Genomic DNA, 15,395 nt, shown 5'->3' with positions numbered 1-15,395 from the left:
ATACATACACACTCCTGTATCGCTACACATACACGCACACACCACACACATGCACACAACGCCCTCCCCCTTTTGGACAGTCCACCTACCTGTCTCTGCGAGGTGGTCGTAGGGGATGGGTCTCAGCGTTTTCAACCGCCAGCACCAAACCACTGCGCCGTATTACATATCATAATACAGAGGGCGGAGTCCTGTTGGCGTGGCAATGCTGGCAGTGGAAAACGCCTCTATTACACTGTCGGCTAGCCCGACGGTGTCGGATTAAATCAGAATGTACTCTTAATTTGGCGGTCTTCTGGCACCCGTGACTTAGTCGGTCTATTGAAAAGACTGCCGAAGTGGTAATGAGTGCCTGAGTCCCATACATTCTCTATGGGAGGGTTGGCTAAGATAAACAGACAGGTGTACCCCGAAATGGGCTTTTGGAGAGAGATAAAGTTAGAGGTCTAGGCATACATATACCACACTGATCAGAGAAACTGCTGGCATAATATTACAGTCTTCACTGGATTAGAAAAATTGGTGGAGTTCTGGAATGCTCTTGTTGAGACAGCTGGCCCAATCTAAAAAGGACTTCCTCCCTAGGTCCATGTCCGTCAATTTTGGAACTATTAGATAAATTATTATTGCTGGTTTGTGCAGGACAGAGCAGTAGGATAAAACTGGTCACTCTTAATTACACATGGGAAACAGGAGGTCTTGAACTTGCACACTCTGAATTAAATTACGCAGTGAAACAATAACAAGTGGCGAGATGGCTCAAGGAGAGCGATAACCGAGAGAAAAAAAGGCAATGAAAGGAATGGATGGCTTTTTTTTTTTACTATGTATTGCATTATTTTTTACTGATGCAAGTTCTATACTCATAGGGCCGCTAAAAATTGCACTGGGTGTATACTTATTTTCTGCCTTCTAAGAAGATCTCTTCCAGTATTATCATAATATTCATAAGCTTAGAGGGGGACACTAGTCCTGAAGATGTCCGTATATCTCTTAAGAGGGTGGTAAAGGACAGAAACAAGTTGACCGCTCCATGCGGGTCAAAATAAACCCCCACTAATTTTATTTCTACCTCTGGAGATATAAATAATATTGTTTGTCCACCAAATAGATACTTCCAGAGTCTGCACCTTCTTCTTTACCCCCCCCCCCCACAATCTTTACCACACCCATAATTATTTCACATAGGAGACCCCTCTTCCAGACAACGGAAAGAGCACATGCTGCCCTTCAAGAGGGTACTAGCCCACATTAGGACTTAAGTCAGGAGGAGAGGACTGATGAAGAAGCATGCCACCTTAGGGTGGGTGAGGGCTTATGTCCTTTAAGGCTAGATTTGTTTTCTCACACATTGGGTAACTTCCTCATGACAGTCAAGTCAGGAGTATCTTTTGTATGTTTCTACTGGACTAGGAAAATGTACTCCCCTGGCTTTTCTTACTCCTTAGTTGTGAATGGAGTTACCAGGAATTGCTCTGACACCCAAAGGCAGTAAACGAAAATGCAAATTTGTGGCCCTAGTCACTCTTCTTGCTAAATGGTGCAGTCGTACACTGGTTACACCCTCAAGGCCTGAAGACAGAGGATTGAGAGAAAATTCTGAAGAAGTGGCAATCAGCAGATAAAACCCAGATTAAGTGCACTAACAAGATGAGAAGGTCGAAGAAGATGTAGAAGTGGATAGAAATGATTACAAAATTGACAGTCAATAGATGGCAGACCATCATGAGATTAGAAAGAAAGCAGTACTAAGAGACAGGCTAGGGGCAGACAGCTAGCAGACCAGAAACAACTGTATGGCTTAGGTCAACAGGGAAATAGACTGAAAGAAGAAGTCATTTACCTTTGGTAACTTTCTTTCCAGTGGATACTCTAACCATAGTTTCTTCAACTTGTTAATACCACCAGGAACCAGACTGGATTCATAGATTTTTTCATTAATTTCCTGTCGCACCAGAAGGTGGAGTCATGTGGCTCGACATCAGGTGCAGGTCCTGGCCCTGCTGCTGCGACAGGAGATTCTCTTGTGCAGACAGCCGGATCAAAGGCAGGACCCTCATAGCCACTGATATCGAGTATCACAGACCCCTGGCCCAATCAAAAGACGCCAAGTGACTTGGGCCAGTCGTTCTTGATCTTCTTCAGAACTGTGGCCAAGAGAGGCAGAGGTGGGAAAGCATACAGGGGTCCTCAGCTCCAGTCCAAAAGGCAGGCATCTCCAAGAGAGAATTGCCTTCGGAACTCCAATGCACAAATGCTTGATCAATGCATGTTCTTGGTAGTGTAGAAAAGATATAGACAGCGTTCTCCCCTTTCTCGGAAGATATCTTGTGTCACCTCAAAGTGTAGTTGGCAATGCCTCAAGGAAGAGAGGTGGGAGCAGCTAGTGGGCCCTTGTAAGCTGGGGGATATGAGGATCTTCTGGAAGACAGTGAATGGTAAACCTGCATATCTAGTTTCCCCTTACAGAGTAGGGTCAAATATAGCCATACAAAATAGGGCTGCCCATTTTGAGAGGGTCTACCCCTTGGATAGTGTGGAACAATTTGCGAGGGAGAAAGTCGCAGGTGTCTTTCCCCTTGAGTGTAAATTTTAATTTGGAGGAGGTTCGACAGGCAATCATGGGTAGTACCCCTAAGAAAGCCCCTGGACCAGACAGCGTCCCTATGGATTTATACAAGGACAATGCTAGCTTGTGGGCTCCTCTGCTGACCAATGTAATAAATGCTGCTGTGCAAATTTGTATCCCTAAATCCTGAAGTCGGCGGTCATAGTCCCAGTATTCAGAAAGGGTTGTAGGCAAGAAGCAGGGTGCTACCACACTATTTCTCTACTGGTTAAGATTGTGGGGCGCATTGTTCTTCTCTGTATTATGGAGTCAATTCAAGCGAATAATGTTCTATGTTCGGCTCAGTACGGATTTAGAGAGGGGAAGGGGACGGTGGAACAGTGCCTGAATCTCAATTTAATGGTGGGCAAATATGTGGTGGCCAAGAAGGGAGCTGTGTATCTGGCCTTCATGGACCTAAGCTATACATTTGATAGGGTTAATCGTTCAAAGCTGTGGTCAATCCTGGAGGGTCTTGGGTTGCCCCAACCCTTAGTAAGCTTTATTCGGGCTCTACATACCGGTGTAAATGTTTCGGTAAGATTTGGTTCTGCTGGGCAGTGTCTGGATGCCTTCAAATTGTCATGGGGAGTTAGGCAGGGGGGTGTCCTGGTGCCAATTTTATTTTTATTACATATAAATGGCCTGAATTCTCAACTGACTACCCATGGTAAAGATTTTTTGAAAGTTAAGAACACCTTGGTGCCTTCCTTACTATACGTGGTGATGCGGTTATGCTTTCCTGTACGATGAACGGCCTTAAAGTTTTGGTGGATTTATTTGCTGATTGTATGGTTGATTTAGAACTAGATGTAAATACTTAAAAAACATACTTTATGGGAAGTGGAATCTACAAATTAGACCCCTTACAATAAAGGGGCAGGCTGTGTCAGGAGTGGCCTCTTTTTCTTACCTAGGGGTTATGTTTGACCAGCATTGCAGTTGGACCCCATGTCTTGCAAATTGCTGCTTGCGTTTCGATCAATCTTGTGGGGCTCTCTTTATATTTGCCCGGATGGTTAGAAGCAAACCTGTCTTTACCATTGCTGCAGATATATAAAGTGAAATGTTTAACTGTTCTACTGCATGGCACAGAAATTTGGAGGTACTCTAACTGAAGGGCCCTTCAACATGAAGAAAATTGCTTCTGCAGGAAATTATTGGTGGCGGGCCCCGCTAGTCCAAGTTTGTTTATGCATGAGGAGCTGGGCTTGGATTTTGCAGAAGATTAAGCTAAAATTGCCCCTATGATGTTGTGGATTGCAGTACAGAGTGGGGAGTGCTCTGCATTTAATAGGGATGTTATTGAGGATTGCCTTGGGTGCGAGCTAGGCCATAAAAGTCCAGGGCTTATATCTATAGCCCTGTCACTGGGGCACCCTGAATTATTTTATAACCCAGAACTGGTAAAACAGGCAGACAGAACGCTTGTCAAGGAGTTATTTCTTCAGCAAACTAGAGAGAGCAGAGAAAACTTGGTTCTGGGCAGTCAGGGCTTTGATGCTTCTAAATACTAGCCTTGGCCCGGAACCTTATCTCTCCTTCATTAGACTCACCAGATTCAGATTAGGTTCTGTCCAATACAGCCTATTCATCCCCCCCCCCGGGCAATACGAGCCACCTTTGATTAAGGTCTGTCCTCGTGACAATGCTTCGCTCCAGACCCTAGAGCATCTGGTACTGTTTGTAGTTATTGCGATCCACCTAGAAGAAGGTTTCTGCTGCCTGTTCCTAAAGCCAAAGGTTTTTATCAGTACCGATCCACATGTGAACAGTGAACTCCGCTGGAATAAGATTTAGAATTTGGGGTTTTAATCGTCTGAGGTTTTACAGCATAATGTATGTTTTTAATTTTTTTATCCCTATGTGCCTTTGGTATCGATGAGATTTGTGGTTTCTAAGCCTGTGGTTTATTTTTATATGAATTGTAAATGTTTGTTATAATCGTGTGCTTTTATGATTATTTTTATAATCGAAATAAAGGTTTTCAATCAATCAATCAATCTAGACAGCGTTCTCCTCTTTGTTGAAACATGTCTCTTGCCACCTTGAAGTGTAGTTGCCATGTGTGATCCACTAGGCAGTGTTGGTTGACTTCATTTGCACTGTCAATTAAAGAACTTGCCACATGTTGTACGACCAGCAGGATGCTCTGAGGATTCAGCTAGTTGCAGAGGTGAAAAGCTTCATGGGCACAGGATAAACAACCCCACCCTGCCATGACTGTTGAAGTACCACAAGGGAGTGGTGTTATCTGTAAGAACCTGCACCCGTTCCCCCTCATGGAAAGGAGGACAGCTTTTAGTGCCAAGCAAACTGCCAGCAACTCCAACGGGTTACTGTGGAGGTGAGTTCCTGCTGCAGACAAGAGCCATCTGAACTCCACCTCCCCTAGATGGCTCCCCAACCAGGCAACGATGCACTTGTTGAAGCAGTTAGTTCTGGGTGGGGTAGGAAGAAGGGTCTGCTGTGAGTCCACTTACGGTTAAGCAACTACCACTGAAGATCTTTCACAGTTTGCTTTGACAACTGGATGGAATCGGAGAGGTTCCCCTGGTGCTGAGCCAATTACGATGCAGGAGGCCAAGAAGCCTCAAAGTCGATATTACTGAGAACAAGGTCAAGATGTGAAACATCAGGTAGGGTTGATGTTGCAACACCCGATTACTGACAGAGCAGAGGTGTGCAGGTTGAAGAGACTTTAACCTTTAAAGATTATGGAGATCACTGTATGGTATCTTACAATATGCTTACCTGCTGACTGAAATTGCAATAAAATATGTTTAAAAAAAAAAAAAAAGATGTGAAACATCAGGATTATAGCTCGAGTGTCCCGGACTCGTAGAAGCAGAGGAAAATAAAAAAATCATATCAAGATAACTCCAATAAAAAGGAGTTTCTGAAGGAGTGAGGTGCTACTTTGGCACGTTGATGGTAATCCGAGAGATGTAAAAATTGTGGACACTGGAGGTGGATCACAACTGTTTGAGGTGAGTCTGCCTTCAGCAATCAGTCGTCGAGATACAGGAAGACTGGTATTCCCACCGTCCACTGATGGGCAGCAACCACCACCTGTACTTTTGTGAACACATGAGGGGCAGTGGTGAGGCCGAAGGGAAGCACGGTGAACTGAAACTGCTCTCACTGCCTACTTGAAAACGCAGTCAGCATCTGTGGGATTGCAGGCCAAGGATGTGGACAAAGGGACCCTTCAAATTAAATGCCACCACCCAGTCACCTAGATCCAGCCAGAACCTGGGCCAAAGTGAGAATTTTTAACTTGGCCTACTTGTTGTATACGTTCAGGGGACACAGATCTAGAAGAGGCCAAAAAGAAAAAGTGACATAACTTTGATAACACTTTTTCTGGTAGATGCTATCTAGCTGCAGATTTCTCACCCTTAGAATATTCCCCAGGTATCAAACTGGATCCAGAAAATGTTGAGCAGTGCCTGTGCACTTTGGTAAGTGGGGAAGTTCAGCTCTGCATCGGCTGCATCGGAAATTATGCTGCAGTGTCTATAAAGGTATCACCCAAGCTCGCTGACAGTTTCTTTCATGACTAGTTCTGTGAAAAAAATGCAGCAACACATTAAAAACAATGTTACTTTGGTGACCAGCGTGCATTTTCTAAAGGGATTCTTTGGGTAAAGAGCCCAGTTCACAGAGCAGGGAGGATGGGAGGGTCGTGAGGAATCTGGGATTAGATGCAGTCTCTCCAAAATAAAGCATTAACAAAGATAAGTAACTCCTTCAGTTAAAGACTTCTAACAGCAGATTCCTCACCTTAGAATAAATACACAAGCAATATCCCTGGAGGTCTGTACGCAATCTGGCTTAGACCAAACAGTCCTGGAGGACAGAACAGGCGAAATTCCCATCCTGATGAAGCTGACAGTCCAAGTACTAGTGTTTTGTGAACGGAGGAAGATAAGTCCACATGGCAGCTTAGCAGATGTCCAGAACAGGTACCCTGTGCCCTAATGCACTAGTGGCAGCTTTGGCCCAGGTGCAGTGAGCCCGCAAGTCCTCAGGGACTTGCTTCTTCGATAGTCTATAGCAGATTTTTATGCAGATTATTTTCCATTTGGAGATGGCTCATTTCTGCACATCCTTGCCCCCTTCTTAGCTCTGGTGAATCCAATAAAGAGCAGATTGTCTATCCAATGACCTTTAGATCAATCAATATAGAATGACAGGACTCTTAGGGTCCAAACAATGGAGTCGCTCCTCCCTGGATGTGTGAGGTGGAGCATAGAAAGCATGCAGAGTTATGCTCTAGCAAAGGTGAAATGACATGACTACCTTTGTAAGGAAAGAGGTAGGCGTTTGAAAGACCAGTTTTTCAGGGACAAAGTTAGTGTATGGAAGTTGATGGATTGGGAAGACAATTATCCAAGGCAAGTCTCCAGGAACAGCTTTGAGAACTCCAACAGAAACGAGAACAGGACCAGAAGCGACACAGTGTCTTCTTTTGCTGCGCCACCAGGAGTTTCATCGCTGGCTCACAAATCCCCATTGGGTGCATCGCCTTTCACTTGAAGCAAGCCTTGCAGTCATGTCCTGACCCCAGGCACCAGAGACAAACTGCGGGGGGATCAGACACGGACATCTGCTTGTGACAATTAATGCAAGACTTAAACCTGGTCGTGAAAAAGCTGAAAAACTTGGTCCAAAAATGACCGAGGTATCTTTCCGATCTGCACTACTGGTGCGGATGTAAGAAACAGATGTCAGAGTGCCAGGGTAGAGCCAATATAGGCAATGTAACATCACTTCCAATGCAGACACAGAGCCCCAAGTCACCGGCACAGTGAAAGTACTGCTCAAGATTCGCAGGACCCAGTATGATTCCTGGGGAATTTTCTAAGTAGAGGAATCTAAGATCAGAAGGTTCTATCAAGGTCCTCTATCCTGCTTTGGCACCAGAAAGAAGAGGCAGTAGCAGACAGTCCTAATCTCTGGTGCCGGTGTCCTCTCTGCGTTTCCCTCCTCCAAGAGAATAATTCTGGTCATCTGGAACTGCGGGCAAGATGTCACCTAGCATGTCCCATAATGCATGTGAGTAATGCCCCAGGAAGTAACGCGAGTTGACACATCAAAGGGCAAGGCTGGCAGAGGATAATTTATTTTCCCAAATGCCTACATATGTTTGGACTTTGTCTGGTGGTCTAGTTGGGAATACATCCAGGATGAGTAAGCTGGTAGAAGTCTGAACTATGAGGCTCTGTGGTGTTAGGTGCTGCAGGACGAAATATGGCTTGTCTATGTTGTGGTCTATTCCCCTACTAACGAGGGAACATTCAAACCTTAAGGGCTTCATTGAATGGGAGCAGTGGTTTTGAAGATGTCTGCCTTGGCTGCAGGAACTAAGTAAGCACATTTATTTCATTTCCATTGAGGGAAGCTGGAGATTAAGAATTTCTACGACTCCTCTAATCAACATGATAAAAGAAACAGATTACTCCATATAGTTAAGGTGGGGAATTAAGACCAGTGTCAGGTGATCTGTAAGGGCCACTGGCCTCTGGAGGTCCACATATAGATTTTCATCATCATATAGGGGCGATTCATCACTGCCATAGTCTTGTGGATCTGGGCCTGATAATGTATGTGGTAAAGGAAGCCTGTCAAAATCAGAATGCTGTGGGATAGGCTGAGGTGGTGTGACTTCGATCTAAGACATGGCTGTTTTGCTTCAGAGTTCAAAAGGACTATTGGATCGCCTTTTAGTGGGGTTGGTGCACAGGCACTGGTGCAGTAGTTGGCACTAGAGAAGCAGTCGGTCCTGAAGTTGTATAGACCCTGGAGTGCGGTTGGGAAGCAGTGTCGACATTGGGGACAGATCTGTCTGCTGTAATTCGACTGCAGGCCTTCTAGAATCCATGGCACCCAAATGTGGGTCAGTGAAATCCACAAGGGTACCAGAAATTCCAGCATCGCCTATCCAAAAGCCTGAACTTGCTACGGATGGATCTGAGAACTCAGGCTGAATAATGACTTATACATGAGTCAGCTCCATGGCGGGTGAGCGAGGTCTTGAGGTACCTTGATGCCCCCCAGACGTCTTCTGATAAGTGGCTTGAACGTGGGGAGCCATGTTTCAACTTTTTGTGTTTTTGTATTTGTTGACTTGACTGAAGACTTAGACTGAGATGAAGAACTTTCACCGGTACGGCCTTGTGACTGAGAAAGCATTTACATCTTCGATTATGATGGGGCCGAGCAATCCAAGCTTTCCAACGGTGCATAACTTCATGGTTACGAAAGCCTTCAGGTTCTTCCAAATCCATTTGTCACACGAGTAGCCAAGACACCAGAGGCAGACCATCACAGACATCTATGTATGGCGATCCTTACAGGGTTTGAACCCCATCAATTTAGAGGGAGACATTTTAGGGGGAGTCATTTTCGCCATGAACTTGACGAATATTTGTCAAATATTTTCTGTGAAGTGACTGCAATTGAGGGAGAGAGCTCCAGATCCATGTTGGAAAGTGTGGAAATAAAGCAACTGACATCAACGAGCAGAGGAGGCTGTTACATTGTGACCCAGACGTCACTTGGGGGGTGAAATGGACCAACATGGAGCTGCACAATGCCACCTACCAGCGCAAGGAAATTGCTGAGGAAAATCACTGCATCAAGTCTGGTATCTGGGGGTATTCACCAGGAGAGGACTCTGTGAACAGAAGTATCAATCAAAGGCTAAAGAGGAGTAGATATATTACAAGGAGTGAAAGATAAAGTGGTTAGTGGGAAGAAGTCAATCCTTTTTCGGAGATCAAGATGTACCAGAAACTGGTATCTCTCAAGAACGATGTAAAAACGTCAATGCTGGCTGCTCTAGAAATCTTGAGTAGACTGAGAATTTACATTTTAGTTTTTTGTGCTGACGTTTGTGTGCTGATGTAAGCATCAGAAAACGACAAAGAGTGAAAATATCTATTCATGAAGCAGCTTACAATTTCAGTAGGCCAAAGAGGCTTAAGATGCCGTAGATCTGAACAACGCCAGTCCCTTGCTACAAAACACCTTTTGGTCCGAAACAGTCATTTTCTGAAGCCGCAACCTTTGCTTGCAACCACCCACCCTTGCTGAAAAAACACTGCCTGCACCTGAACTATTCCATTTTACCCTATTCTCTGGCATTCCCAATCATTAATTTGGCCACCCAGTTGCTATATTTTGTTCGATGGTATTCTTGTGTGATGGTAACTACCTCTTCAAACATGCTGCTTCATTGACTGCTTTTAACTTTATCTCCAACCTTGTTCCCTGCAAAAATAATTAAATACAAATAGTCTCCAGGAATGTATGACAATATAGAGAGTAAAATATTCAAGAATTGTGTACAGGCAATGATCTACTATAGGGCTATAAAGACAGACTTAAGTAAAAACCCCTCAGAAGTGTTTGACAAGTCACAGAGGTGCGGAGGCAGCAGTTAAATGAAAGGCACCTTGTTAGCAAACGGATACATTCTTTCTGACAGCACAATATTAATAAAACGCTGCCTTTATGTCAAGCTGCAAACCAGTTTCCCTGGGGATACTAAAACCGTACGCCTTGTGGAAAGCTTTTGGCTAATGGGTTTTTGCAAAGTAAGACATTTTCTTTTTTTTTTTTTTTTTTTTTTTAAGCTTCAAGGACTCGACCTTCTTTCGTTCAACAGTAAAGCAATGTTAGTCAGCAAAATATACCTTATTTATCCTACAATAACAGCCAACACAAATACATTTAAGTTGACTTACTTAAACAAGATCTTTTACCAGCAGCACTTTCTCCGCCAGAACATAAATTGTCTCCACGATGAACCAGTTCCAGTTCTAAATTTGTTCTGAAAACAAAGCATTACATTATAAAACAAAGTCAAGGAACATGTACTTAAGAAGCTCATGATCATAGTTTAGTAACAACAATTTGCCTACCCACTATTAGCCTCGCTTTTCCTTATGGGGTTTTTGTTCCACCCTCTCAATAACATCCACATTGCAAAAATGGGGTTGGACAATGTTATTACAAAAAAGGATATTTTGTATTGTATTGCATTATCGTGAATTACTTTTTTTATTGAGTACAGCATATAACCTTGTTGTCTTCTTGCTGCTAAATAAAGGGAAAGCTGGTCAACATCTAATCTGGGACCCCTGACATGTCTCAGTGAAAATAATTATTGTCTGGAGATTTTCATTTTTGATTCGTGTTTTTGGATCATTAGAGAAGTAATTTAGCTTGGGTAGACATTGCTGAGCTGGGCCAAATGTTTCTGGATGACATTTTAAAAAATGCGGCTGTGGTGCAGTGATGACGTAATATTTCAGGAACCATGAGACCTATATGCTTCATTTTGATTTCAAAACATAGGTTTTGGGGATCAAGTACTCTTACAGAGACAGAAAATAACTCCTCAGGGCAACCCTTCCGCTATTTTCCAAAATGGCGGCTATAATTGAGAAAGAAGAGACATTTTAAGAAATGAAACAGATAATAATGGTTTTTAATCCTTTTATGTATACACCAAACAATGTTTATGATCTGAATATAAATTAAATACTTAGCACTCCAGTTTTAGACACATTTTCATAGTGCACTTCATTTATTTGTTTCGTATATCACTTGTGGTACCATTTGTAGAAGGTTTAAAACTTGAGAACAACATATCAACAGATCTTTTTGTAGCACAGGTTTTGCAAGTACATGTACGTGTAAGATAATGGGTATAGGCTTTAGAAATTTTGCAGGATTTAGCACCCTATCAATATCTACCCAACCAAATTCACGTTGATCTTACTCTACATATGTATGATCCAAAACATTTACACATCTTCTGATCAAGTAGAACACTCTTTTAATGGGTTTACACAGAGACTATGACATCAGTGTAAGGTCACTTAGCGGGACTTATCTCTTGAATTCATTGTACCGAAGATCGTCAAATGTGTGACAGCCAGTACTCGTTTTCCACACACGCACAAGGTATTTTTCTATGTCTTTAAAATCACATTCTTCTTCTGTCTCACCAAACCCTTTTAGAAACCTCACAGGTTCAACAGTTAAAGCTCCAAGCTTTGTTCCAGTTTTGCTCATAGTGTCATCACCCGTACGAATACGTGCCTTGATAAGAACACTGCGCATCTCTGGGTCAAGTTTCTTGTACAGAATATGAAGCGGGATGAAGCATCTTTTCTTGCCTGTTTCATAATGCTTCCATAACTCTGACAATCCTCGACTTATGTACATTGCAGCAAATCTACGTAGCACAAAAATGTGTTATTTGACAGTACAATGACTCAATTAGAACTATTTTGTTTTCGAGCTCTTGTAGAAGTTTGTGCTCCAATGGTTTGGTTGCAACATCTCCATCAAATAATGTGTTTGCCGGAAGAAGATCATGCAACAAAATGTCCTTGATAAATTCACCCTTTTCTTTTGCTACATCAATCCTGCTATGCGCTTGCGAATATTTATTTTTGTGTGACCTGTTTTGTAGTGGCTAGTTGGACGAAACTCTTACCATAGCAATTAAAGCGTGGGAGTGTAGCTTTAGTGGTTATGTCAGTTTTTTCTCTTTCAATACAAAATCTCTCCTACTTCAGTTCTGAATAGAGTTTCAATCCATGTTCCAGGACACCTAGCAGATGTCTTTATATCGTTATCCACATACTGTTTGGTCACAAAGTTGTGTAGTCACACAGGCTCAGTCATTTCAAAGGGGTTTCCTTGCTGCTGCATGGAATGAAAAAGGCTGTCAAACATGTTTATAAAAACGTTTCTGTCTCTTTCCCACAAGTTTGTGGTGAGGAACAGTTTCACAATGGTCCAATAATTTTTAATTTGTCATCGCTCTGAAAACATTGCAAATAGAAAGGACTTCATGGTAAACTAGCTGCCATTGAACAACATATTCACTTTTACGTATCTGACCAACAATTCCCTTGGAGCTTTTCTGTGATCTCTGCATCTTCTGTTCCAGTTTCATATCTCGGTGCCACAGCATTGAATCCTCCCTCTCTTTCACCACAAAATGTCCTTGGAAGAATTTTCTGTAGAGATATGTTTTTTTCCACCTCTAGCTTCTTCACTCTTTCCAAACACCAGGACCCATATCTCACGTAATTTATGCAATCGAATTCGTGAAACACATTTATCAGTGACTCCAGTCTTAACATGCAGCTCCCTATCACCTTCATGATCAGCATGTAACAAGTTTTTAACTAGAGCTATCATATGTAAAACATTTCCCCAGTACTTGCAAAGTTCAGATTTTTCTTCACAGGGTGCACTTCATTCAAAAGATATAATGCAAAGCCAGGCAATGTTCAATACACTCATTTCAAAATCTGAAACCCAAATTTGTCAAAGAATGTGAAGAAGCCATACTGCAGCCCTCATGCTGCTGGACCTATTGGCCACCTTCGACACACTTTCACACCTCACCCTCTGCTCCAGATTCCACCCAGCTGGCATCCGCGAAGAGGCCCTACAATGCATACACTCCTTTCTGTTTGGCAGTACAAAGAGAGTCAGACTCCCGCCTAACCTGTCAGAACCTACGGAGATCAGCTGCAGAGTCCACAGGGCTCCTTCCTGTGCCCCACACTCTTCAACATCTATATGGCCCTGCTCGCATTCATCATAAGGAACCACGGGCTGAACATCGTCTCCTACGCGACGACACCCAGCTGATTATCTCACTGACCAAGAGTCCCACAACTGCCAAGAAGAATTTTCTCAACGGGATGGAAGCCGTCACTGCCTGGATGAAGGACAGCTGTCTCAAGCTCACCTCTGACAAGACAGAGATCCTCACCTTGGGACCCTCTACATCAGCCTGGCACGACCCCTAGTGGCCATCCACCCTTGGCATCCACCCCCCCAACAAATCACGCATACAACCTTGGTTTCATCCTGGATTCATCAATCACCATGAGCCGCCAAGTCAAATCAGTCGCATCCTCCTTTTTTTCACCCACTCCGACTTCTCCAGAAGATCTACAAATGGATCCCAAAGGACTTCCGCAGAACCGTAACCCATGCAACGGTTACTAGCAGACTCTACTATGGCAGCACCTCCTATGCCAGCACCACCCAGTAGAACCTGAAGAAACTACAGCACATCCAAAACGCCTCTGCCAGACTCGTCCTGGACATTCCCCACTGCAAACACATCACCAATCACTTAAGAGACCTCCACTGGCTTCCCATCAAAGAAATAGTTAACTCAAACGCCTTATCCACAAATACAAGGCCCTCCACGACCTAGGACCCGCCTAACTCAACCACCACATCACCTTCTACTCCACCAGCCCTCTCCGCTTAACAACCACTGGCCACCGTACACTGCATATGGAAGACCTCGTTGGAGGAATATCATTCACCTCCCTCGCAGCAAGGAGCTGGAACACCCTATCCCTGCACCTCAGGCAGTCACCATTGTTACATCAATTCAGGAAGGACCTTAAAAGCTGGCTCTTCAACAGAAGAACAGAACATAAACCCCCTCAGCGCCCTGAGACCCTTACGGGTGAGTAGTTGCACTCTATAAATTCTGATTTGATTTAATTTTGATTAATGATGCCCATGCATTCCTGGAGGAAGCCCAAGTAACCAAATTCTAAGACTTCAGGTGCCGGCTCATTAGAGTTGTTTGGGATCTGGGTGCCTGATCTGGCCTGGGTTCCTAATGAGAAAGGCTATCCTGTTGGGCATCGTCCATCCAGAGATCTCTGGTGTAATCAGTGTAGAATCTTAGCTATCTCTTCAGATCAAGGCAATGGAGTCTCTCTTCCTCCTTCCTCTTTGGATGTATGAGCATGATCAATGTAGAAGCTCATGGTGCTTTTTAGGTCCTATTGATGGAGTCTCCCGCTCCCCTTCCGGTGAGGAGGAGCAAAGAATGTTGGGAGTGTAATGGATTCCACAACGTGAAGATCAGTCACCGCTTTTGGTAAAAAGACCACTATCTGCTAAAAAGATGGTGTAAGGTGGCTCCACCGAGAGAGCTTGGAGTTCACACACATGAAAGCAAAAGTTACTGTGACCAGGAACACAGTTGTTAGAATCAGGAAACTTAATGAACAGCTGTGCTTTGCCTCAAAGGGAGTGCACATGAGGAAAATGAGGACGAAACTTAGCTCCAACAGTGGCATCCCAAAGGGCCTGGTGAGGAAAAATCTGTCAAATGTTTGAGAAACTTTATTACAACAAGTGACTTGAACAGAGACTGTTAGTCCGGCAAATGTTAAAACGCCAAAAGGGACAATAAAGAACCTCTAATGGTGCCCAATGCAAGCCCTTGCTAGGCTAGAGATCAAATCAACAATAAGAAATCTGACAGTTTTGACTGTAAAGGATCCATATTGCATAAGCCGCACCAGGCCACAAACCTGTCCCAGCACCTGGCATTAACAGGCTTTGTAGAAGAAAACCTGTCCGCAAGCATAACATCTACAACTTTGGAAAAAAGGTCAAATGCTGCTACTCAATCGTCAAGCATGGAAGTGTAGATTGTGGAGGTTTAACTGCATGACCCAGTCTTGCTGCTGTGACAGGAGATCTTCCCGAAGCACAAGACTGAGAGGAGGACAGATGCTCTTTCCCAGAAGCTCCAGGTATCACACTCTCCTTGTCCAATCCAGAGCCACTAGGATGACTTCGGCTCAGTCGTTTTCGATATTCAGACTTCTGGGCAGGTAACAGGACGTGGGCCTCTGTCATTCTTGGGCAAGAGGAAATAATGGCAGTAATAACTAATGGGAGTAACAACTAGTCCTATTTCTGGAGC

At 43.8% G+C, this 15,395-nt stretch overlaps 1 protein-coding gene across 4 annotated transcripts in view; it reads right to left on the bottom strand.

The window, feature by feature from the left end:
- UBR3 (ubiquitin protein ligase E3 component n-recognin 3) overlaps positions 1–15,395 on the bottom strand; it is a 1,605,611-nt gene that overhangs the window by 386,252 nt on the left and 1,203,964 nt on the right. For all 4 annotated transcript variants that reach the window (XM_069225311.1, XM_069225312.1, XM_069225313.1 and 1 more), the window contains one exon: positions 10,363–10,448. In XM_069225311.1, coding sequence (XP_069081412.1) covers positions 10,363–10,448 — 86 coding nt within the window. The remainder of the gene's footprint in view (positions 1–10,362; positions 10,449–15,395) is intronic.

Source organism: Pleurodeles waltl, chromosome 3_1 (genome assembly GCF_031143425.1).
Source record: "Pleurodeles waltl isolate 20211129_DDA chromosome 3_1, aPleWal1.hap1.20221129, whole genome shotgun sequence".
Taxonomy (NCBI): Eukaryota; Metazoa; Chordata; class Amphibia; order Caudata; family Salamandridae; genus Pleurodeles; species Pleurodeles waltl.
The sequence above is the reverse complement of the archived record's forward strand: the minus strand, read 5'-3'. Positions and strand labels throughout refer to the sequence as shown.